The following is a 24730-nucleotide window of genomic DNA, read 5'->3' as shown; positions in this document are numbered from 1 at the left end:
AGACATGGGCAAGTGCAAGTGAAGTTAAAGTTACTTGCAACTCAGCTTGAGAAATGGCAATCAAAATTGCTTATAACCCCCTGCTTCAGATATTTGCACAGCACAGGCATAAGAGTATACATAATATGAAACCAGGAAAATGGTCGATCTCAGAATCAAACTCTGTCCACCATAGAGCTTCACTGATTTTTCCTAGTTTTAGCTTTTGGCAGTATACTAGGAAGCAGGAACCAGTCACTATTACAGCATATTTTCAAGACACCAGTAAATTGTGGTCCTGGCAAAACAAATAAACAATGCAGTTGCAGTTGAAAAATGGTGGCAAATAAGCTATTATGTACTTCGTTATTCAATTGATGATATAAAATTTATACTTGCAATCAGTAATCACAGAAAAAATTGAGAAGCAAGATGAGAAATTAGATTACATGTTTAAAATGGGAGAAAGTCTGTCTTCTTTTTTGGATATTATAACCCACCTGTACAAATGTTTTCTAACCAGCAAATTTTGCTGCACACTGCGGAAACATAAACCTGGAAATGGAGTAGAGCTGGCCAAGCAATGAGAATTCATCAAAAGTAAAATGCAATTGATCTGCAAACACTAACCAAAACAGTTGGTTAGGAGGTGTACTTACAAATAAAGGGCATTACTGAAAGCAATCAAAGCAAAATCCAGGAGTTCCTTGCTAACCGTTATATGACAACCGTTTTTTAAATTAAAAATTAGAATTTGTTCAATCCCAGTTAGGATAATCAAACCTAACTTCTTGAAATATATTCTTCCATGCACCTAAATTATTGATTATCAGTTGCCATAACTTGTTCCTGCTGTCAGTATAAAAAGGTGTCCTTATTCTTAATCTTTTGGTATCAAACTACCATAGCACCAGAGTTTATATTGAGATAAAGGTGTGGTGAAGGACACAGCAGAGACGGGCTCTAAGGGAAAGGTTGTAATAACAATGAGAAACCAGTTTATTTTATTAATCATAACGTTCATAAAAAATATTGAGTAACAATTAGCATCAACCCAATTCACTACTTTATTGAGACTCCAACGAACAAGTTTTATTTTATTTTTTCATAAACGCAAAAGAAACATTAGAGACCACTACCTGTTTAGATTGCCATCTCTTTCTCTAATGTGGCGAACTCGTCTTCTTCCTTGGAGTTCTTGTTAAGAGGACGACGATTTGGTTGATTTACTTGTGGGACATGGACTGGAGGTACAGGGTAAGTTGTTTCTGTATCAAGAATTTGCTCCTCCAACTCTAATTCTTCTAGTTCCTCGAGTTCAGCCTCCAATTCATCCTGCAGCAAATAAGATGTTTCGACTCTTAAAAGCTATAAATAGGTTATTGGGAAAATGAAGAAACTATAATGAGTGGCGATATCAGGTTACCTCATCAAAGTCATAGCCAATAGGATTTGCCAGTGCGTTTTGAATTTCTTTCATGTTTGTTTGCTCATTGATCTCATCCATTGTCTTGTCGACATCGCAATATTACTGTAAATAAGATGACATTCCGCTTTAATATTACAAGGAATTAAACATTAATTACCCAGGACAAAGTGGAAGAGAAAGACAACTATGCTGCCACTTACGTTGCTTTCTGCATAGCTTTCATAGCAGCTGCTCCAGTCCTCAATGCATCAACAGTGTCTGTTGTAGCTTTTGCACCTTCAATCAGTATCATCTGGAATCCAACCCTAAGTTAATAATGTTGAGAATTTGAAACCAATTTGGAGGATCATCAAGATTATTTTGAAGCAAATTTTGGACAATTAAGAGACTTCGTATTGCATGTTCACCTGATCTTGAATTCGCAATTGGAAATTTCCAAGTTGCTCGACCTGCTGTTCCAACATCTTTTTCCTCTTCAGACAAGTTATAGCAGCTACAGGACAACATAGTACATGTTAAAACCAATAGCTGATTTAGCACCATGTTAAAAAGATGGGCGTAAGTTATCTACCTATTTAGTTAATTACGTTCTTGTGCTTTACATAGAGGAAAATAGACATAGACCAGCCTAATTCTGCCATGCAGAACTAGCCTATTTAGTATTTAGCATAACATGGTACAAACTTACAGGGCCACGAAACTATTCAATCACGAACATCCCAGTGAGAGTAAACAAATCTTGACGTGAGAGAAATAGTTTCTCGAAACTAAAAACCAAAATGCAGAGTTGACATATATACCTTTTTTGTTCTTCGCTTTGCTAAACTCTTTAGCTTTATCCACCTCTGCAGAAACCTTCCCTAAAAGAACGTTCTCCTTCTTCTCCAACATTTCGAGCGTCTGATGTCCACATAGTACAGGTTAAAAGGTCAATAGACTATGGCTAGCAGCACAAATAATTATACGCTATGCTATAAGGGAGAGAATAAGTATCCAGCAACCAAAAACAAAAGTAATAAAGTTACAAGAAACAACGCAAGCAAACACCAGAGATAAGTTCAAAAGCATACTGATAACATATGTAATCCCTTCGATAACACACTCCCAGTGAAATTGATTAACAAACGACTTTCATGAATTTGATATAAAAAACAATCAGTAACAATGTTTCTCTATCCACTAATCAATTTTAGGCTTCTTTTGTAATTCTAAACAAACCTAGCAGTACACACTCATGTTATGAAACCGATAACAACTGGACACTGAGTAAACACAACCTAAATAAATTTCATGCCCCCAGAAATTATCAACTGTATTTAAAAGCAAAATAGATATTTCCTTGCTCCCTTTGATCCTAAAAACATCTAGAGATCACTAACAAGACTAACATTCGCTATGTACACACACAGGATCACTAGAGCCCTAGCATAAGACATAATGGATGATTCAACGAGCTTAATATTTTCAGAAATTCTTGCCCTCAATGTCACCTCAATTCAATCAAAAGACTGAAACCCAATACATGTATTAACACAATTGATCAAAAGATACACCTTACCTCCTGCAACTTATCTAACGATACTAGAGCATCTGTGTCCTGCTTAGGCTTCCCAAAAAATCTTGTAAACATCTTTGATTCTCTCTACTTTCGACAAACCCTTCACTTTTTATTCTCCTCTGATCACAAAAAGTTCATATAAATCAATAAATAGACCAAAAATCAAGATAATTAAACTTCATTATGATTAATCATTCAATCAATAACAAGAACAGACACTTTCAAATACTCACCTGTAAAACAACAATTTGGGGTTGAGCAAGAGAATTGGTTTGATGAAACGGAGATTATATATAGAGAAGAAAAAAGGGTTTCGGTAAAATTCCGGGAAGAGATCGATGGATTTATACAGAGTCCGTCCGCGTTAGACCTAGTACAAGAAGGAGAGGGACTTCTGAAAACAGGAAAATAAAAATATAAACAAAATCTTAAATATAATCCCACTGGAATTCGAAGCAGTTTCCGATACTAAGTATCGGGATGTAAGATAAGTTGAACCTGCAATGGTTCCTGCAATGGCTCCCACAAGTGATGGTATGTTAATACCCCCTGAATCTTTTTTTCATTTTTCATTCTAAAAATCTGGGGTTTGTTTTTCTTTCCAGATTGTTTCTCAGATGGCAAAAACAACCATGACTAATTTCCTTTTTTTTGTTGTTGATTTTTGCAGGTTCATTAGTTAGAAATAGAGATGAGGAAAATAGATTAGACTCGGATTTCATTGGAATGTTTTTTTATTTATTTTTATTTTTCCCTTTTCCTGAGTTGTAAGATAAATTCTTTTCTTTTCTTTTCTTCTATTCTTTTTAATTTCTTCCATTGTAACCTTTTTCTCTTTTCTTTCTGGAATTAATCAGATGATATTTGTTTTTCACAGTTTTGCCAGTCTCTTTAATTTTTTATTTCCCCATTGTTGGAATTTAAAACAATCAAGATTCTGCAAATGGTAGTTGTAGGTACCAGTAGGTCCAAGGGTTGCTGTAATATTCAATATTCAAGGCAGTTTGTTGTGCTTGGTTGCCAAGCTCATTAGATGGGGTTTCAAGCTAATGTACTTGCCAGTTTCCTACAAGACATGGGCAAGTGCAAGTGAAGTTAAAGTTACTTGCAACTCAGCTTGAGAAATGGCAATCAAAATTGCTTATAACCCCCTGCTTCAGATATTTGCACAGCACAGGCATAAGAGTATACATAATATGAAACCAGGAAAATGGTCGATCTCAGAATCAAACTCTGTCCACCATAGAGCTTCACTGATTTTTCCTAGTTTTAGCTTTTGGCAGTATACTAGGAAGCAGGAACCAGTCACTATTACAGCATATTTTCAAGACACCAGTAAATTGTGGTCCTGGCAAAACAAATAAACAATGCAGTTGCAGTTGAAAAATGGTGGCAAATAAGCTATTATGTACTTCGTTATTCAATTGATGATATAAAATTTATACTTGCAATCAGTAATCACAGAAAAAATTGAGAAGCAAGATGAGAAATTAGATTACATGTTTAAAATGGGAGAAAGTCTGTCTTCTTTTTTGGATATTATAACCCACCTGTACAAATGTTTTCTAACCAGCAAATTTTGCTGCACACTGCGGAAACATAAACCTGGAAATGGAGTAGAGCTGGCCAAGCAATGAGAATTCATCAAAAGTAAAATGCAATTGATCTGCAAACACTAACCAAAACAGTTGGTTAGGAGGTGTACTTACAAATAAAGGGCATTACTGAAAGCAATCAAAGCAAAATCCAGGAGTTCCTTGCTAACCGTTATATGACAACCGTTTTTTAAATTAAAAATTAGAATTTGTTCAATCCCAGTTAGGATAATCAAACCTAACTTCTTGAAATATATTCTTCCATGCACCTAAATTATTGATTATCAGTTGCCATAACTTGTTCCTGCTGTCAGTATAAAAAGGTGTCCTTATTCTTAATCTTTTGGTATCAAACTACCATAGCACCAGAGTTTATATTGAGATAAAGGTGTGGTGAAGGACACAGCAGAGACGGGCTCTAAGGGGAAAGGTTGTAATAACAATGAGAAACCAGTTTATTTTATTAATCATAACGTTCATAAAAAATATTGAGTAACAATTAGCATCAACCCAATTCACTACTTTATTGAGACTCCAACGAACAAGTTTTATTTTATTTTTCATAAACGCAAAAGAAACATTAGAGACCACTACCTGTTTAGATTGCCATCTCTTTCTCTAATGTGGCGAACTCGTCTTCTTCCTTGGAGTTCTTGTTAAGAGGACGACGATTTGGTTGATTTACTTGTGGGACATGGACTGGAGGTACAGGGTAAGTTGTTTCTGTATCAAGAATTTGCTCCTCCAACTCTAATTCTTCTAGTTCCTCGAGTTCAGCCTCCAATTCATCCTGCAGCAAATAAGATGTTTCGACTCTTAAAAGCTATAAATAGGTTATTGGGAAAATGAAGAAACTATAATGAGTGGCGATATCAGGTTACCTCATCAAAGTCATAGCCAATAGGATTTGCCAGTGCGTTTTGAATTTCTTTCATGTTTTGTGTTTGCTCATTGATCTCATCCATTGTCTTGTCGACATCGTCAATATTACTGTAAATAAGATGACATTCCGCTTTAATATTACAAGGAATTAAACATTAATTACCCAGGACAAAGTGGAAGAGAAAGACAACTATGCTGCCACTTACGTTGCTTTCTGCATAGCTTTCATAGCAGCTGCTCCAGTCCTCAATGCATCAACAGTGTCTGTTGTAGCTTTTGCACCTTCAATCAGTATCATCTGGAATCCAACCCTAAGTTAATAATGTTGAGAATTTGAAACCAATTTGGAGGATCATCAAGATTATTTTGAAGCAAATTTTGGACAATTAAGAGACTTCGTATTGCATGTTCACCTGATCATGAATTCGCAATTGGAAATTTCCAAGTTGCTCGACCTGCTGTTCCAACATCTTTTTCCTCTTCAGACAAGTTATAGCAGCTACAGGACAACATAGTACATGTTAAAACCAATAGCTGATTTAGCACCATGTTAAAAAGATGGGCGTAAGTTATCTACCTATTTAGTTAATTACGTTCTTGTGCTTTACATAGAGGAAAATAGACATAGACCAGCCTAATTCTGCCATGCAGAACTAGCCTATTTAGTATTTAGCATAACATGGTACAAACTTACAGGGCCACGAAACTATTCAATCACGAACATCCCAGTGAGAGTAAACAAATCTTGACGTGAGAGAAATAGTTTCTCGAAACTAAAAACCAAAATGCAGAGTTGACATATATACCTTTTTTGTTCTTCGCTTTGCTAAACTCTTTAGCTTTATCCACCTCTGCAGAAACCTTCCCTAAAAGAACGTTCTCCTTCTTCTCCAACATTTCGAGCGTCTGATGTCCACATAGTACAGGTTAAAAGGTCAATAGACTATGGCTAGCAGCACAAATAATTATACGCTATGCTATAAGGGAGAGAATAAGTATCCAGCAACCAAAAACAAAAGTAATAAAGTTACAAGAAACAACGCAAGCAAACACCAGAGATAAGTTCAAAAGCATACTGATAACATATGTAATCCCTTCGATAACACACTCCCAGTGAAATTGATTAACAAACGACTTTCATGAATTTGATATAAAAAACAATCAGTAACAATGTTTCTCTATCCACTAATCAATTTTAGGCTTCTTTTGTAATTCTAAACAAACCTAGCAGTACACACTCATGTTATGAAACCGATAACAACTGGACACTGAGTAAACACAACCTAAATAAATTTCATGCCCCCAGAAATTATCAACTGTATTTAAAAGCAAAATAGATATTTCCTTGCTCCCTTTGATCCTAAAAACATCTAGAGATCACTAACAAGACTAACATTCGCTATGTACACACACAGGATCACTAGAGCCCTAGCATAAGACATAATGGATGATTCAACGAGCTTAATATTTTCAGAAATTCTTGCCCTCAATGTCACCTCAATTCAATCAAAAGACTGAAACCCAATACATGTATTAACACAATTGATCAAAAGATACACCTTACCTCCTGCAACTTATCTAACGATACTAGAGCATCTGTGTCCTGCTTAGGCTTCCCAAAAAATCTTGTAAACATCTTTGATTCTCTCTACTTTCGACAAACCCTTCACTTTTTATTCTCCTCTGATCACAAAAAGTTCATATAAATCAATAAATAGACCAAAAATCAAGATAATTAAACTTCATTATGATTAATCATTCAATCAATAACAAGAACAGACACTTTCAAATACTCACCTGTAAAACAACAATTTGGGGTTGAGCAAGAGAATTGGTTTGATGAAACGGAGATTATATATAGAGAAGAAAAAAGGGTTTCGGTAAAATTCCGGGAAGAGATCGATGGATTTATACAGAGTCCGTCCGCGTTAGACCTAGTACAAGAAGGAGAGGGACTTCTGAAAACAGGAAAATAAAAATATAAACAAAATCTTAAATATAATCCCACTGGAATTCGAAGCAGTTTCCGATACTAAGTATCGGGATGTAAGATAAGTTGAACCTGCAATGGTTCCTGCAATGGCTCCCACAAGTGATGGTATGTTAATACCCCCTGAATCTTTTTTTCATTTTTCATTCTAAAAATCTGGGGTTTGTTTTTCTTTCCAGATTGTTTCTCAGATGGCAAAAACAACCATGACTAATTTCCTTTTTTGTTGTTGATTTTTGCAGGTTCATTAGTTAGAAATAGAGATGAGGAAAATAGATTAGACTCGGATTTCATTGGAATTTTTTTATTTATTTTTATTTTTCCCTTTTCCTGAGTTGTAAGATAAATTCTTTTCTTTTCTTTTCTTCTATTCTTTTTAATTTCTTCCATTGTAACCTTTTTCTTTTCTTTCTGGAATTAATCAGATGATATTTGTTTTTCACAGTTTTGCCAGTCTCTTTAATTTTTTATTTCCCCATTGTTGGAATTTAAAACAATCAAGATTCTGCAAATGGTAGTTGTAGGTACCAGTAGGTCCAAGGGTTGCTGTAATATTCAATATTCAAGGCAGTTTGTTGTGCTTGGTTGCCAAGCTCATTAGATGGGGTTTCAAGCTAATGTACTTGCCAGTTTCCTACAAGACATGGGCAAGTGCAAGTGAAGTTAAAGTTACTTGCAACTCAGCTTGAGAAATGGCAATCAAAATTGCTTATAACCCCCTGCTTCAGATATTTGCACAGCACAGGCATAAGAGTATACATAATATGAAACCAGGAAAATGGTCGATCTCAGAATCAAACTCTGTCCACCATAGAGCTTCACTGATTTTTCCTAGTTTTAGCTTTTGGCAGTATACTAGGAAGCAGGAACCAGTCACTATTACAGCATATTTTCAAGACACCAGTAAATTGTGGTCCTGGCAAAACAAATAAACAATGCAGTTGCAGTTGAAAAATGGTGGCAAATAAGCTATTATGTACTTCGTTATTCAATTGATGATATAAAATTTATACTTGCAATCAGTAATCACAGAAAAAATTGAGAAGCAAGATGAGAAATTAGATTACATGTTTAAAATGGGAGAAAGTCTGTCTTCTTTTTTGGATATTATAACCCACCTGTACAAATGTTTTCTAACCAGCAAATTTTGCTGCACACTGCGGAAACATAAACCTGGAAATGGAGTAGAGCTGGCCAAGCAATGAGAATTCATCAAAAGTAAAATGCAATTGATCTGCAAACACTAACCAAAACAGTTGGTTAGGAGGTGTACTTACAAATAAAGGGCATTACTGAAAGCAATCAAAGCAAAATCCAGGAGTTCCTTGCTAACCGTTATATGACAACCGTTTTTTAAATTAAAAATTAGAATTTGTTCAATCCCAGTTAGGATAATCAAACCTAACTTCTTGAAATATATTCTTCCATGCACCTAAATTATTGATTATCAGTTGCCATAACTTGTTCCTGCTGTCAGTATAAAAAGGTGTCCTTATTCTTAATCTTTTGGTATCAAACTACCATAGCACCAGAGTTTATATTGAGATAAAGGTGTGGTGAAGGACACAGCAGAGACGGGCTCTAAGGGGAAAGGTTGTAATAACAATGAGAAACCAGTTTATTTTATTAATCATAACGTTCATAAAAAATATTGAGTAACAATTAGCATCAACCCAATTCACTACTTTATTGAGACTCCAACGAACAAGTTTTATTTTATTTTTTCATAAAACGCAAAAGAAACATTAGAGACCACTACCTGTTTAGATTGCCATCTCTTTCTCTAATGTGGCGAACTCGTCTTCTTCCTTGGAGTTCTTGTTAAGAGGACGACGATTTGGTTGATTTACTTGTGGGACATGGACTGGAGGTACAGGGTAAGTTGTTTCTGTATCAAGAATTTGCTCCTCCAACTCTAATTCTTCTAGTTCCTCGAGTTCAGCCTCCAATTCATCCTGCAGCAAATAAGATGTTTCGACTCTTAAAAGCTATAAATAGGTTATTGGGAAAATGAAGAAACTATAATGAGTGGCGATATCAGGTTACCTCATCAAAGTCATAGCCAATAGGATTTGCCAGTGCGTTTTGAATTTCTTTCATGTTTTGTGTTTGCTCATTGATCTCATCCATTGTCTTGTCGACATCGTCAATATTACTGTAAATAAGATGACATTCCGCTTTAATATTACAAGGAATTAAACATTAATTACCCAGGACAAAGTGGAAGAGAGGACAACTATGCTGCCACTTACGTTGCTTTCTGCATAGCTTTCATAGCAGCTGCTCCAGTCCTCAATGCATCAACAGTGTCTGTTGTAGCTTTTGCACCTTCAATCAGTATCATCTGGAATCCAACCCTAAGTTAATAATGTTGAGAATTTGAAACCAATTTGGAGGATCATCAAGATTATTTTGAAGCAAATTTTGGACAATTAAGAGACTTCGTATTGCATGTTCACCTGATCATGAATTCGCAATTGGAAATTTCCAAGTTGCTCGACCTGCTGTTCTAGCAGCCTTTTCCTCTTCAAACAGGTTATAGCAGCTACACGACAACATAGTACATGTTAAAATTAATAGCTGATTCAGCACCATGATAATAAGATGGCATAAGTTATCTACCTATGTAGATAATTACTTTCTTGTGCTTTACATAAAAGAATTGTTGTGCTTTACATAAAAGAATTGACATAGGGCATACACAACAATTTAAGGACTTTGACCAACCTAATTCTGCCACGCCATATTGATTAAGTACAACTAAAAGATGCAGAACTAGACTATTTAGCTTAACATAGTACAAACTTACAGGGAAACAAAACTATTCAATCATAAACATCCCAGTGAGAGTAAAGAAACCTTGACGTGAGAAATACTTTTCCAAAAATAAGAACCAAAATGTAGAGTTGACATACATACCTCTCTTGTTCTTCGCTCTGGTAAACTCTTTAGCTTTGTCCACCTCCGCAGAAACCTTCTTTAGAAGAAGACTCTCTTTCTTCTCTAACATTTCGAGCGTCTGATGTCCATATAATACAGGTTAAAAGCTCAATAAACTATGGTTAGCAGCACAAATAATCAATGAGCTTAATATTTTCAGAAATTCTTGCCCTCAATTTCACCTCAATTCAATCAAAAGAGTAAAACCCAATACATATATCAACAAAATTGATCAAAACGTTTACCTTACCTCATGCAACTTAGCTAACGATGATAGAGCATTTGGCTCCTGCTTAGGCTTCCCAAAAATCCGTGTAAACATCTTTGATTCTCTCTACTTACGACAAACCCCTCACTTATTATTCTCTTCTGATCACAAAAAGTTCAAATAAATCAATAAAGGGACCTAAAATCAAGATAATTAAACTTCATTGTAATTAACCATTCAATCAACAATAAGAACAAACACTTTCAAATACTGACCTGTAAAAAAAACAACTTGGGATTGAGCAAGAGAATTGGTTTGATGAAACGGAGATTAAATATAGAGAAGAAAAAAGGGTTTTGGTAAAATTCCGGGAAGAGATCGATGGGATTTATACAGAGTCCGTCCTCGTTAGACCTAGTACAAGAAGGAGAGGGGACTTCTGAAAACAGGAAAATAAAATATAAACGAAATCTTAAATTTAAATATTATTATTATTGGATAACGAATATTAGATGAAACTTGTTGGAAGCCTAACAAGCTAAGCTCCAACGGCATATCTAATTGAACAGGTTGTTGTGCTAATTTACCAGCGAACCTCATGAGAAACCAACAATGCTGAAGCGGATAGGGGCTGATTATGTCGCAAACGGGTAAGCTAACTCTACCTTCCATGTCAAATACTCCAATATTGCGTCATCGGGGGCTCGAACCTGGGACCTTCTGAAGCGCATCAACCTTTGAAAAACGGGTATGACTAGCTGAGCCGTTTCCGATACTAAGTATTGGGATGTGAGATAAGTTGAAGTAACAAATTGGAAGATCACCGTTGGATTGCCACGTGCCAAATGCAGTGCTAGCGTTACTTTTCGTGTCGGGCAATGCCTCTGTGACCCTGATCCGTTTGGGGCTAGGGACCTAAATTTAGGGGGAAATTTTTGCTCCAGTGTTGCTCGATCATCTTTGATCTAGGATGTCAACAAATTATGAAATAACCACAGTTAAACTATCTTATTTTTTAGTTGATTTTTCATGTCGGTCGTGTCTTTATATTTATTGTATGAGGTAAAAATCTTCTTTATATTTGCGACAACTGCAGTACTCTTACATGTTAAAATGAAGATAATGTGAACGAGTTGGTCAAAGATATTTTAAAATGTCATTGTTGAAGCAAACTTTCATAAGATCTATACATGTTCACCGAGATAAGAAAACCAGATAATTTTGATCCTTAGGCTCTTGTAACTTGTACGCATACTCTTAGATATTTCAAGCCTGGCGAAAACAAAATGCATAACAGTGACCGGGCCAGCTATTTCTCCAATAATCTTCAACTCTCCACTTCAGTATAATCATAATAATATAAGTATGTAAGAGATCTCAATCTAATTTCTTTTTGCCAACATATGATATAAGGTTGTCTTTGTTTTAAAACACCAGCAAACTTATGTGTGTGAATTAGGAGTCCTCACGTTTATTCTTGATATTTTAATGGTACTACAAAACAAAGAGTAACAATTATCAAAAAGGTGAAATTAGTTTTCGTTAATTCATCTTTTAGTCATGTCTGAGACTAAGTTCACTGTTTTTTTTCTTTTGTATTTTTTAAACATACGACGGCTAAAAATACGAGCATGAAAAAATCAACTAAAAATGAGAATTTAACCATGGTTTCGCTCTAAGTTTGCTGACATCAAAAACATCAAAATGATTGGCCCTAAGGCTGCTGGATCGCAAATGATTTAACAGCGTTAGAGAAAGAAAAGAACCCGAAAATTACTTCATTGCGGAAAATTATTGATTGACCAAAAAAATTCGTAAAGTATTAAAAAGTACCTTGTGATTTAAAATGTATAATTATAATTCAACATATAGCTTGTGAGTACAATAGTATCACGATTTAGAAATTTTTTTTGTTAAAACCTAAAATCTACTCCATGATCTTGATTATGTTTTGTGGATCAAAATGTGTTTATGGCTATGAGTTCACCATGCAACCTTAATTTGTAATTTTAACCCGAAATCTGATATTGAATCAAAAATTACTGAAGTGACAGAAATTGGAATATATGTTTATACTCTTGAGTAACAATCATCTCACCGTGATAGTGTATTTTTGTCCCTAACAGAAATATCTATGACAACATCATTATAGCTCATGAAATTAATGGTTGACTATATGAAGATGATGGAACCCGAATCTGCCAACCTTTAGTTTGGTGCGATACAACTACAAATTAGTGAATTAGAAGTCTATTAGGTTTATAATTTAGTTTTTAAGTATGTTTAGGATTCCTTGTAGAGTTTTTTAATATTTAAGGAGTCTCTTGGCTTTAGGAGTAAGTTAAGAGTTTTATTAGGGTTAGTTTACTATTTTGGTTTATATAACTATGTTGTCGGGTCTTTTATTGAAATACAGAAGGAATCTTAAGTTTATCATTTGTTTCTTGTGTGCTCATTGCCTCTACTGGCCGTGATAAGAATCCAAATTGTTGGTATCATAGCGGTTTCGCTCCTTGTATGAACAAAACTCAGTCACCAAAAAGAAAATTCATTGAGCAATAAAAAACTCGAGTTACCAAGATGTCTATATCAAGCAATCGATTGGCACAACAATTGGAGAATTTGTTGGAGAAAGATACAGTCAAACGGGTGAAGTCTGTAACACGCCTAATGATGGAATTGTGATTTTTTGCAATTTGAAGGTGCTAATCCTGACGGTTTGTTATATCGTGCTGAATTATAATTTAAATGTTATGATATATCTCTAGCAAAACCGGCGCAATTGGCAGGTATTAACCTTGAGGAGCCGGAAAGAGTTACAATGGTTTAAGTGGATGAAAAAATATCACTTAACCCTAACTGAGAAGGGATATCTGCATCTTTTTTGAAAAGATTTGGAAGCACAAAATCTTGTGGACGACCTTTCATAGATTTTTTGGTAAGTTGTTATGTTGGTGGGTTGAAAGATGAAGTTAGACAAGAAGGGCACGCGTTAAGTCCAAACTCCTTAGCAGAGACCATAGGTCTATCTTGTTTACAAGATGAAAATTTAAAATTACGTCGACAGGGCTCCAAATTGGCAGTGCGATCAAATATTAAAACTGCAACACCATCAGTAAACACCGATCATGTTTCTCTCATCAAATGAATGACTAAAGAAGAGGCAGAGGAAAGACAGAGGAAACAATTATGTTATAATTACGATTAAAGATGGTTTTGAGGACGTAAATGTATGAATAATACTATATTCCTTATCGAAAGTGAAGAGGGCATCGGTGATAAAGCAGGGATGGTTATATCATCAGTATGCCTTCAATACAAGGCATTTTTAAAGGGGGGTAGAATGATATAACCCAGTTATGACAAGGTTTAGCTTGGTGTGACACAGCTACAATTAGTGAATTAGAAGTCTATTATATTTATATTCCAGTATTTTAATATGTTCAAGATTCCTCGTAATATTTTTATCGCATAAGTTTTTTAATCCCCAAAGAATCTTGGAGTTTTATGAGTTAGATAAAAGTCTTATCAGGGTTAGTTTACTGTTTTGGTTTATATAAATTGGTTGTCAGGTCTTTTTCTGCATACAGAGGAAATCTTAAGTTTATTGTTTAACTCTCGTGTGTTTATCGCTTCTACTGAACGTGATAAGAATCTAATTCTTAGAATTGGTATCAGAAAGGTTTTGCTCTTGTATAACCGAAACTTGATCACAAAAAAAATAAAACTCGAGTACTGCGATGGATATATCAAGCTATCGATTGGCTGAACAATTAGAGAAATTGTTGCAGAAAGATATGGCATCAAATAGTGGAGATAAGGTGATTTTTCAACGATTTGAAGGTACTAATCTTGTAGGTCAATTATATAAAGCTGAGTTGCACTTTGTGTTTATGAAATATTTCAACCGAAATAGGTGCAGTTGGCGGGTATCAATCTTGAGTGGAAGGAGTTACAATCTTTTAGGAATGGTTTTCTGCATTTTTCTTCAAAATATTTTGTTGCACAAAATATGACGATTTAGGGGTGGCCTTAGCGAAGATCAATTAAAATAATTTTAATATCATAATATATTATTAAAAGAAATTCGAACGACTTTCGAATCTTGTGAATACCATCCGGAGCAAAAAAAATTATGTTAGTGGGATGAAAGATGAAGTTAGACTAAAAGTGAAAGCGTTAAGTCCAGACTCCTTAGTCGAGCCTGTTAGAGCATAGCTCGGTTGAACCCACCAAGCGTTGGTATGTCAAGTTTGGTTGTCATATTTTAGTGAATCAAAACACAATGAAAGAGTCGCTTGATTATGTATTAGAGTCAACTTCGTATAGGTCAAAATAGAAATTTATTAGGATATGAGATGTACAAGTATTACTTGAAGACTTGAAGAATGTGAAGAAGTAAAGAGCTACATCGACGACATCATCCTTCCTCTTAAGGTTAGTAATATTGTGACTTGAACTGTTTCATTCCTAACGTATCTTTCAAGTCGTGCTATATTGAAAACATAACTACGAAGCTGTGAATGATTATACTCTAAAAGACATAGTGTTAAGAAAATAGAATACGAAGTATAACGCTTATCTTTTGAACTTCGTATATAAGACATCGACATAATCGTTTGAATGCTATTGTGATTATGTGTATGGGTAAAGGTGAAGATTTCATCCTAGGAAACAATGTTTACATTTGTTTAAAGGAAGTACATTCATGAACTTGTTTTATGAATCGAAAGGGAAATCGCTAGGCTTATTGGTATTGTTATTCATTGCATGTCTTTGGATTACCAATATGTGTGAGTTAGTAGAACCGATCATAACTTGTTATATATCTTGGTAAAACTATTCACAGTGCCTGATTTATGTATTGGTATGACTTTTATTAGTGTAACCGATCCTAATTAATCACCTTAGATGGTATGATCGATATTTGTAATTGGTGTGACCGATCCTAGTAATTGGTGTAACCGATCCTAGTAATTGGTGTGACCGATCACAAAAGAGTTGTGATCGATCCTTGTAATTGGCGTAACTGGTCCTGGTAATTAGTGTAACTGATCCTAGTGACTAGTGTAACCGAACACAAGTAATACCATGAGAATATGGTAACCGGTGCTGGTAATTAACGTAACCGATCCTGGTAACTGATGTAACCGGTCCCAATAACCATATTAAGGTAGAACCGATCTTTGTGTTTGGTAGAACCGTAAACCCATGATTAGTATATTGATATTTGATCAATCACATAGTTCTTGGAAGTCGGATGAACCAATTATAAACTTGTTTGGAAGTGTGGTATAATCGGTTCCAAGATTGTAAATATGAAAGAGGATTTACAAAGAAATAAGATGTCGACATACTTTGAACATGTTCAGTAACTCTTATCTTTTATTGTTCAAATATATTCCTTAATAACTCAAGAAGATCTCGGACCAAAATCAGTTGAGAATCTTTTAATTAAGGTTGTTAATTTTATATGCTTTTAATTACCAGCAATTAAAACGCATATTTCGGAAAATAAAAATTGGTAATGTGCATTTACGAATTGAAGATTTTCTAGTGAGATTTTGGTTATTTTGGACATAGCATTTCCAGGAATGATGAAAATCGAATTTGGAAATGTACTGCATATCTTGAGAACATTTGGTTTTGGAAATCCCTTGGTGTTTGAACTTCCTTGTTCTATAAATATCCAAGTTTGCATTTTGTGTAAACTATCCTAAGAGCCAGTAAAACTACCTTGTTATGTTCTTACTGGTGGAGCCGTCTATTTGGAGAGGAAAGTACCCTAATTAGGCGAAATCTCTTACGACCGCTCGTTTAAAGACTTCTGTGGGATCAAGAAGCTCTACGAGTACCGTTGGTGGGAAACTAGATAATTGCAGTATTATTAGTTTTATATTTGATTTGATTGACTAACGTTATTGAACTTTGATTGCACCTAGTTTGTTTATTCTTGAGAATCTTCTCTTCTGATATAAGATTCACTCAAACTAGATCGAAGTGTCGACGGGATCTTTAGAACTGTTTGTAGACCTAAAGACATCTTGTGATAATCCATTGTTAACAGACTCCGTTCTGTGCGTGATTGATCACAAGAGATTCAAGTTGTAGTGTGCAGGTGTTTATTAAATATCTAAGAAGATTTGAAGACAAAGAAGATTTCTTAATTGGGTTCATAATCTTTGGTGTGCACAAAACTTGATCGGCTGGGATCCAACTATAATCTGTTTATCTTTGATAGATTTGATTGATTAGTTGTGTAGATCGGCATCATCATATAGTGTCTTGGTAGATTCCATTTTGATTGATTGCATAGTCTAAACTCTGCTACTTTGGTAGTTGTTGGATAGATTGATCTAAATCCGACAAAGGAGTTTATTGGATTAAACATAAGAGCCTTTGTCTAACTCATATCACTGAGATTGAAAAGAGTTATTACCGAACATATTTGTTGTTCCTTTACTGTTTGGACTACGAACCAAAGGAATTGTTCCAGTGCGTGCACTTATAGAATGTCAGAAGCGCAGGTATACTGAAGAAACTAGGTGAACTATATGTTTAGTTACTTGGTCTCAACTATACGAAGTTGGTTTGATTTTGTATAGCGGCTTAATTCTGGGAGTATTCAATTATGGACTTGGTCCCGGGGTTTTTCTGCATTTGCAGTTTCCTCGTTAACAAAATCTTGTTGTGTCATTTACTTTTGTTTCCCGCAATTATAATTGTTGTTATTATAATTTAAAGTAAATTACACAAACGTTAACTCCGTATTACTTGATAGTGATCCTATAGAGTTTGGTTAAGTCCGAACCTATTATAAAGTAATCACACTTTGGTTGTTGTATTGTCTCGATCTCGTATCCATAGACGATCACACAAAGTGTGAATACCGATTCGTTGTATTGTCTCGACTCAGTCCATATACAATCACTTTCGGTAAGAGGACTTATAGGTGGAAAAGTTTAAGATTGTGGTATATTTGGGTACCCTCGTCTTTTCAGAACCCATAGGTCTAGCTCGTTTACAAGATGAAAAAGTAAACTTAGGTCGACAGGGTTCCAACCCGGCGATGCGATCTAATATTAAAACCACAACACCATTAGTAAACACCGATAATATTCCTCTCATCAAATGAATGACTACATAAGAGGTGGAGGAAAGACGGAGGAGATAATAATGTTGTAATTGCAATGAGATATGGTTTCGAGGACATACATGTAACCAAAAGATTTTATTCCTTATTGAAAGTAAATAGGTTATCTATTGATCTATGACAAATGAGGGATGGCTATATCATAAGCATGCCTTCAGGGCAAGGGAGTCTTAAAGGGGCTAGAATGATTGAACCCAGTTTTGTCAAGGTTTAGCTTGGTTCGACACAACTACAAATTAGTAAATTAAAAGTTTATTACACGTTTATATTTCAGTCTTTTAGTATGTTTAAGATTTCTTGTAAGAGTTTTATAGCAAAAGTTTTTTAATCATCAAGGAGTCTTGTAGCTTTGTGAGTAAGTTAAGAGTATTATCAGGGTTATTTTACTAATTTGGTTTATATAAAGAAGTTTTCGGGTCGTTTATTGAGTACATAAAAAATCTTAAGTTTGATTTTTGTTCACTATTTGTCTTTTGTGTGTTTATCGCTTATGTTGGTCGTGATAAGAATCCAACACTACGGGAAAAATAGTAATCTACAACTGTAGATTGGCAACTCGTAATTTTAAGTTGTAAAAAAAGGTAGCATATTTTACAAATTTTTCCAAAGAAAAAGTTGTCAAAGTAAAAACCGTCCAACTCTTAGGACCAAAGAGGTCCAAAGAGTAGTGACGAGAATTAAAAATCACAACTATTTGTGTGAAAAGGGTTGCAGAGAGAAGTGACCACCTTTAGACTTTACAACTCATATGTTAAAGGTAGTGAATAACTGTATAGCAACACGCATAAGGGTTGTTGAAGATAAAAAAAATTGATTTTGAAAAATGTTTTTGTAGAGATTCGAACCCAGGCCTACTGTGTGTTAGCACAAGTCATCAACCATCCTTCCGGCTTCACAATATTGGTAGATTTGTGCTTTTTTTTCTGATCAATATTCACAACCTTTACAAGGGTTGTAAAATGAAAAATTGACTTTGAAAAAAAAAATGAGGCCAAGGTGAATCGAAGAACCTGAACCTCCTCTGTCTAAAACTGGGACTCCAACAACCCTTCCACATTTACATGTCTGATTATATTTTACATTTACTTTTATAAAAAAGTGATGAGGAAAAAAAATGTTAAGGAAAAAAAATAATTGGACGGTTATGATGTAAATGGATGGTTATGATGGGAGATTGAAAAGATAAGAAGAAAAAGATAAATAGACCTTCTACAACCCCCCTTAAGAGTTGTCGTAGAGTTATAAACACTTCTGCTAAATTTTTCTCACTTCTGCTAAATTTTATTCACTTCTACAAAAAAATCTCACTTCTGCTAAAAATTATTTTGGTCTCCGGGTCTGCTAAATTTTTCTCACTTATGCTAAATTTTTCTCACTTCTGCTAAAAACTATTTTCTCTAACACCCACCACTAAATTTTAAAAATTCAGGCCTTTTGAGATTGGGTAGAAATATCCAAACGAGGGTTTGTTTAAGGTTTCAGAAAATATTCTGACGGAATCTTACATGTAAAGGGTTCATCTTTACAAATTTTTATCATATATCCTTTTAATTTTGGAGTGAGAACCACTTCGGACACTGAGGGTTCATGGTTCGTTTTCCCTTAAACCACATTTGAAGCTAGAAATGACACATGAGCTCCACCTATAAATAGATGGATTCATCGTTCTTACCAAGTTTCCGACTTATAGTAGTCCCCTCACAGCCAGGTTTCGATCTCGGAGCCAGGGTATGCATACAATATGCCAGAATAGGGTTTGTTTAAAGTTTTGGGGAATATTCTAAAGGAATCTTACCTATAAATGGATGGATTCATCGTTCTTACGAAGTTTCCGACTTATAGTAGTCCACTCACGGTGAGGTTTCAATCTCGGAGCCAGGGTATGCATACAATATGCCAGAATATGGGTTGTTTAAAGTTTCAGGGAATATTCCAAAGGAATCTTACCTGTAAATAGATGGATTCATCGTTCTTACGAAGTTTCTGACAGATTTCGATCTCGAAGCCAGGGTATGCATACAATATGCCAGAATAGGGTTTGTTTAAGGTTTTGGGGAATATTCCGGAGGAATCTTACCTGTAAATGGATGGGTTCATCGTTCTTACGAAGTTTTCGACTTACAGTAGTCCACTCACGGCCAGATTTCGATTTCGGAGCAAGGGTATGCATACAATATGCCATAATAGGGTTTGTTTAAGGCTTCGGGGAATATTCCGAAGGAATCTTACCTGTAAATGGATGGATTCATCGTTCTTACTAAGTTTTCGACTTATAATAGTCCACTCACGGCCAGGTTTCGATCTCGGAGCCAGGGTATGCATACAATATGCTAAAATAGGGTTTGTTTAAGGTTTCGGAGAATATTCCGAAGGAATCTTACCTGTAAATGGATGGATTCATCGTTCTTACGAAGTTTTCGACCTATAGTAGTCCACCCACAGCCGGGTTTCGATCTCGGAGCCATGGTATGCATACAATATGCTAGAATAGGGTTTTTTTAAGGTTTCGGGGAATATTCTGAAGGAATCTTACCTGTAAATAGATGGATTCATCGTTCTTACGAAGTTTCCGACTTAGAGTAGTCCACTCACGACCAGGTTTCGATCTCGGAGCTAGGGTATGCATACAATATGCCAGAATAGGGTTTGTTTAAGATTTCAGAGAATATTCCAAAGGAATCTTACGTGTAAATAGATGGATTCATCGTTCTTATGAAATTTCCGACTTATAGTAGTCCACTCACGTCGAGGTTTCGATCTCGGAGCCAGGGTATGCATAAAATATGCCAGAATATGGTTTTTTTAAGGTTTCAGGGAATATTCCAAAGGAATCTTACATGTAAATAGATGGATTCATCGTTCTTACAAAGTTTCCGACAAATTTCGATCTCGAAGCCAGAGTATGCATACAATATGCCAGAATAAGGTTTGTTTAAGGTTTCGGGGAATATTCCGAAGGAATCTTACCTATAAATGGATGGATTCATCGTTCTTACGAAGTTTCCGACTTAGAGTAGTCCACTCACGACCAAATTTTGATCTCGGAGCCAGGGTATGCATACAATATGCCAGAATAGGGTTTTTTTAAGCTTTTGGGAATATTCCGAAGAAATCTTACCTGTAAATGGATGGATTCATCGTTCTTAAGAAGTTTTCGACTTAGAGTAGTCCACTCACGGCCAGGTTTCGATCTCGGAGCCAGGGTATGCATACAATATGCTAAAATAGGGTTTGTTTAAGGTTTCGGGGAATATTCCGAAGGAATCTTACCTGTAAATGGATGGATTCATCGTTCTTACGAAGTTTTCGAACTATAGTGGTCCACCCACAGACGGGTTTCGATCTCGGAGCCGGGGTATGCATACAATATGCCAGAATAGGGTTTGTTTAATGTTTCGAGAAATATTCCGAAGGAATCTTACCTGTAAATGGATGGATTCATCGTTCTTACGAAGTTTCCGACTTATAATAGTCAACTCACGGCCAGGTTTCGATCTCGGGGCCAGGGTATGCATACAATATGCCAGAATAGCTAAGGTTTGTTTAAGGTTTCCGAGAATATTCCGAAGGAATCTTACCTGTAAATGGATGGATTCATCGTTTTTACGAAGTTTTCGACTTATAGTAGTCCACTCACGGCCAAAAAGGGATGTGTTCAAGGTTTCGTGGAATATTCTGATTGAATCTTACATATGAATCGATGGATTCATCATTCTTTCGAAGTTTCCGACTTATATTAGTCCACTCAGGGCCAGGTTTCGGATGTGTTTAAGGTTTCAGAGAATATCCCGATAGAAGTAACACGTGAGCTCTGTCTTCACGAGTTTCTACGATATATCCTGCTAAATTTGGAGTTAGAACAACTTCAGACACTGAGGGTTCATGGTTCGTATGTCGTTGAGCCACATTTGAAGCTAGAAGTGACACATGAGCTCCATCTTTACGAGTTTTTACGATATATCTTGCTAAATTTGGAGTTATAACCACTTCAGACACTGGGAGGTCATGGTTTGTATGCCATTGAACCACATTTGAAGCTAGAAAGTTCATATTCTTCTCAATCACCTCCTCGTCTCAGTCAAAATTTCCAATGGAGCTCTAAATGCATTGATATTTGTTTTACTATCCTTGATAACCTTCATTTTTCATTTTCCTGATTCATTCTTATACATTTTTTGGATTTTTTTATATCAGAATGTCGATAACAATGTCCTAAATTTATTAGTATTTTTATTGGATTTTTTTTCGTGTCGAAGGTTGATAATAAAACCGAATACATGAGTTTGTATTAGCACAAAGACAAACACACATGATTCTCAATCCTTGATCACCTTCATCTTTCATTTTCCCGATTCATTCTTATACATTTTTTTTGAGTTTTTTATTTCAGAATGTCGATAACAATGTCCTAAATTTATTAATATTTTTTTTGGATTTTTTTTCGTGTCGAAGGTTGATAACAAAACTAAATACATGAGTTCGTATTAGTACAAAGATAAACACACATGCTTCTCAATCCTTGATCATCTTCATTTTTCATTTTCCTGATTCATTCTTATACATTTTTTGGAGTTTTTTATTCTAGAATGTCGATAGCAATGTCCTAAATTTATTAATATTTTTTTTAGATTTTTTTCCGTGTCGAAGGATGATAAAAAAACCGAATACATGAGTTCGTACTAGCACAAAGAGAAACACACATGCTTCTCAATCCGTATGAGCATCCTAAATACAATCTCAGCCGTCAAGATCTTTTCTTAATCCGTATGAGTGGATCAAACGAGGAACACCTCATCTTTCTCTCCTCTCCTCTACAGATGACCACCGCTGTAATATTTTTCGTGAGAGAAAAAGAAAGAGATCGATATAGAAAACAAGAGATCGAGGGAGAAAAGATAGAGAGAGTTAGAGAGTAATCGGTAAAGATTAGTTCACTCATTTTCCCGTTCTCCACAAACACTATTTCATCTGAGAGATGAGTGACGGCAGAGTAAGTACCGATTAGGGTTTTCGATTTATAAAGAGAAGAAGAAGATCTATTCAATTTTAGGGTTCGTTTCAGCTGAACAGCAGACCGTCAGACTATGGTAGATCGGTGCCTGTCTGCTCAGAAATCTCCTCTCTAACCACGAAGGTACAGATATAGGTTACTAAGTCTGCTCTCTGTCACAAGTTATATTTCTTCTTGGTATTTTACTCTTTTGCAAGATTGAAAACAAGCAAGTAACCTAAACCCTTTTTTTTTGTTTTTGTTAAAATCGAATCATGCATGTTGTTTTGTTGATTATAAGTGAAGTTGAGATGATTGATTTTTCTGAAATTAGGCTTTCTGGTTGAAATTGGGTTTTGTTTTTTTCCCAAATCATGTTGTTTAATGATATCAAAACCAGCTAATGATATGACCATAATTGGTACACCTATAATGATCAATGGCCATTGTAAAAACTTCATACAATTTGTGTTGTTTGCTCTTGTTTTTGGGTTTGTGTTCTTGTAGAACAGAGAGAGATGGGTATGTGTTGTTCCTTAAATGAGTGTTTGAATATGTGAATTTATAATGAGCAATTCGTGTTTGAATATGTGATCCACAACCTTGTAAACCCTAATATGTATGTGTTTGTTATACTTATAAATTAGGATCCCGTGGTTGGATTGTAGTGAAAATTTAGCATATAATACTTCATTGCGTGATGTATGTACCATTAAAATTTCAGGAAAATCGGGTTACAATATTTATGATATTTCTGTAGATAATCTACTGCAAAATGAATTACAGCTGCAATATGCAGAATTCATATCCTGGACAGTTTAGTATTTATGATATTTCTTATTACCCGTTTACCAGATAAAGTTGAAATTTTTGTATGTTGTTTACATACCTATAGATAATCTACTGCAAAAATATCAGAAAAATCCGATTTATTTAGGTGCTCCAAAGTGCAGAGGAATCATGATTGAATTATGTATATCGATATTGAAAGTAGTCATGTTGTAAGGTGCATATTTTTTTAATGAACCATCGTAGTGTTCTGAATTTTGGATATTGTTGCACCCTGGGTATTAGGGTTACTGTAAATTTTTTGCGATGATCGGATGATTTTAACTACTGAAAGGTTTAGATAGATTATGGTTGTGTTATCAATAGTCGAAGTTTTAAACTCTGATGCTTGTTTTGTTGATGTATACTGTGTGGTTATTTAACTTATGAAGTGGTTGTACCCAATTGTCGCCCTGACTTATGTGTGTTGACATGGATCGCCCTGAAAAAACTTATACTTGGGATTACTCTTAGAGTGTTCTGTTTTATTTGTCACCTTCTGGTGCCTGCATTACTTAGCTATGTTACTAGTAGCTATTGTGTGGCTCTTTGTTCCATTTTTTTTTTAAGTCTATTAGAGTATAACATGGTTCCAAATCTGTTCTCTAGGTATACTATTCTCTAATATAACATGATTCTGGCGCCACTCTTTACTATTCATTATGTAACTCTTTACTGTTCATATTTGGTTGTTATCTTGGTATATTCAATTAAGTTTTCACTTGTGTTACAGAGATTCTGCCATTGGATCTGAAGCTTGGAGTCACAACGTCAACCAAAGTAGGATTCCAAGGGTTGAGAGATGATTTTTGAAGCTGAGAAAGAATAGCTAGAAGGGTTTTACTAAAACAGAAATGTTATTAGATTTTTTTTTTGGCGTCGAAGTTCTGTAAATTCTTAGGCATAAGGGATTTAATTCAAAATAGTATAACATGATCCACAAGTGTATGTACTTCTTCTACCATATTCTGTTAGGGTACCGACCCCAACTCGTGATAAGCTTATGGGTAGAACTCAACTCGAAAACTGGTTGACTAGATGAGGGATCCCATTGACTTATAAACTACCCAATTAAGCCATATATACCAATGTGTGACTAAAGTCCCAACGTCCCACCATGTTTCCAGACCCAACGTCTTCGTTGGCCCACTCTATCGACACTGACCGGCGATAGCCTT

The 24730-nt window shown here is 35.2% G+C and overlaps 2 protein-coding genes, 1 long non-coding RNA gene and 1 pseudogene across 9 annotated transcripts; 1 reads left to right on the top strand and 3 right to left on the bottom strand.

Annotated features, from left to right (window-relative positions):
- Positions 1-316: 316 nt before the first annotated feature.
- Positions 317-4269, bottom strand: LOC113348057 (annotated as a pseudogene).
- An 84-nt stretch (positions 4270-4353) lies between these two features.
- On the bottom strand, positions 4354-7666 carry LOC113348055 (vacuolar protein sorting-associated protein 32 homolog 1-like). Of its 4 annotated transcripts, none has more exons than XM_026591757.1 (9): positions 7506-7666; positions 7241-7377; positions 7008-7126; positions 6250-6349; positions 5857-5942; positions 5650-5741; positions 5443-5551; positions 5156-5351; positions 4354-4632 (listed from the first exon to the last, which is right to left on the bottom strand). In XM_026591757.1, the coding sequence occupies exons 3-8, from the start codon at positions 7077-7079 to the stop codon at positions 5160-5162; spliced, it is 651 nt and encodes a 216-aa protein (XP_026447542.1). In that variant the 5' UTR covers positions 7080-7126; positions 7241-7377; positions 7506-7666; the 3' UTR covers positions 4354-4632; positions 5156-5159. The 4 variants fall into 4 exon arrangements, with proteins under 4 accessions (XP_026447542.1, XP_026447543.1, XP_026447541.1 ...); XM_026591758.1 differs by having other exon boundaries at positions 7241-7401; positions 7506-7665; XM_026591756.1 differs by having other exon boundaries at positions 7241-7665.
- Positions 7667-8388: 722 nt separating this feature from the next.
- LOC113348054 (vacuolar protein sorting-associated protein 32 homolog 1-like) lies at positions 8389-11029 on the bottom strand. Of its 4 annotated transcripts, none has more exons than XM_026591752.1 (8): positions 10857-11029; positions 10624-10742; positions 10353-10452; positions 9893-9978; positions 9686-9777; positions 9480-9588; positions 9193-9388; positions 8389-8667 (listed from the first exon to the last, which is right to left on the bottom strand). In XM_026591752.1, exons 2-7 carry the CDS (start codon positions 10693-10695, stop codon positions 9197-9199), a joined length of 651 nt encoding a protein of 216 aa, XP_026447537.1. In that variant the 5' UTR covers positions 10696-10742; positions 10857-11029; the 3' UTR covers positions 8389-8667; positions 9193-9196. The 4 variants fall into 4 exon arrangements, with proteins under 4 accessions (XP_026447537.1, XP_026447539.1, XP_026447540.1 ...); XM_026591754.1 differs by having other exon boundaries at positions 10624-10739; XM_026591753.1 differs by having other exon boundaries at positions 8392-8676.
- Positions 11030-22541: 11512 nt separating this feature from the next.
- On the top strand, positions 22542-24504 carry LOC113353542. The gene is made up of 2 exons (XR_003361363.1): positions 22542-22868; positions 24286-24504. It is a non-coding gene; the product is annotated as an uncharacterized LOC113353542 (long non-coding RNA).
- The last annotated feature ends 226 nt before the right edge of the window (positions 24505-24730 follow it).

The sequence above is a fragment of the Papaver somniferum genome, chromosome 2 (genome assembly GCF_003573695.1).
Source record: "Papaver somniferum cultivar HN1 chromosome 2, ASM357369v1, whole genome shotgun sequence".
Taxonomy (NCBI): domain Eukaryota; kingdom Viridiplantae; phylum Streptophyta; class Magnoliopsida; order Ranunculales; family Papaveraceae; genus Papaver; species Papaver somniferum.
Note: the sequence above shows the minus strand (reverse complement) of the source record. Positions and strands in the feature narration are given on the sequence as shown.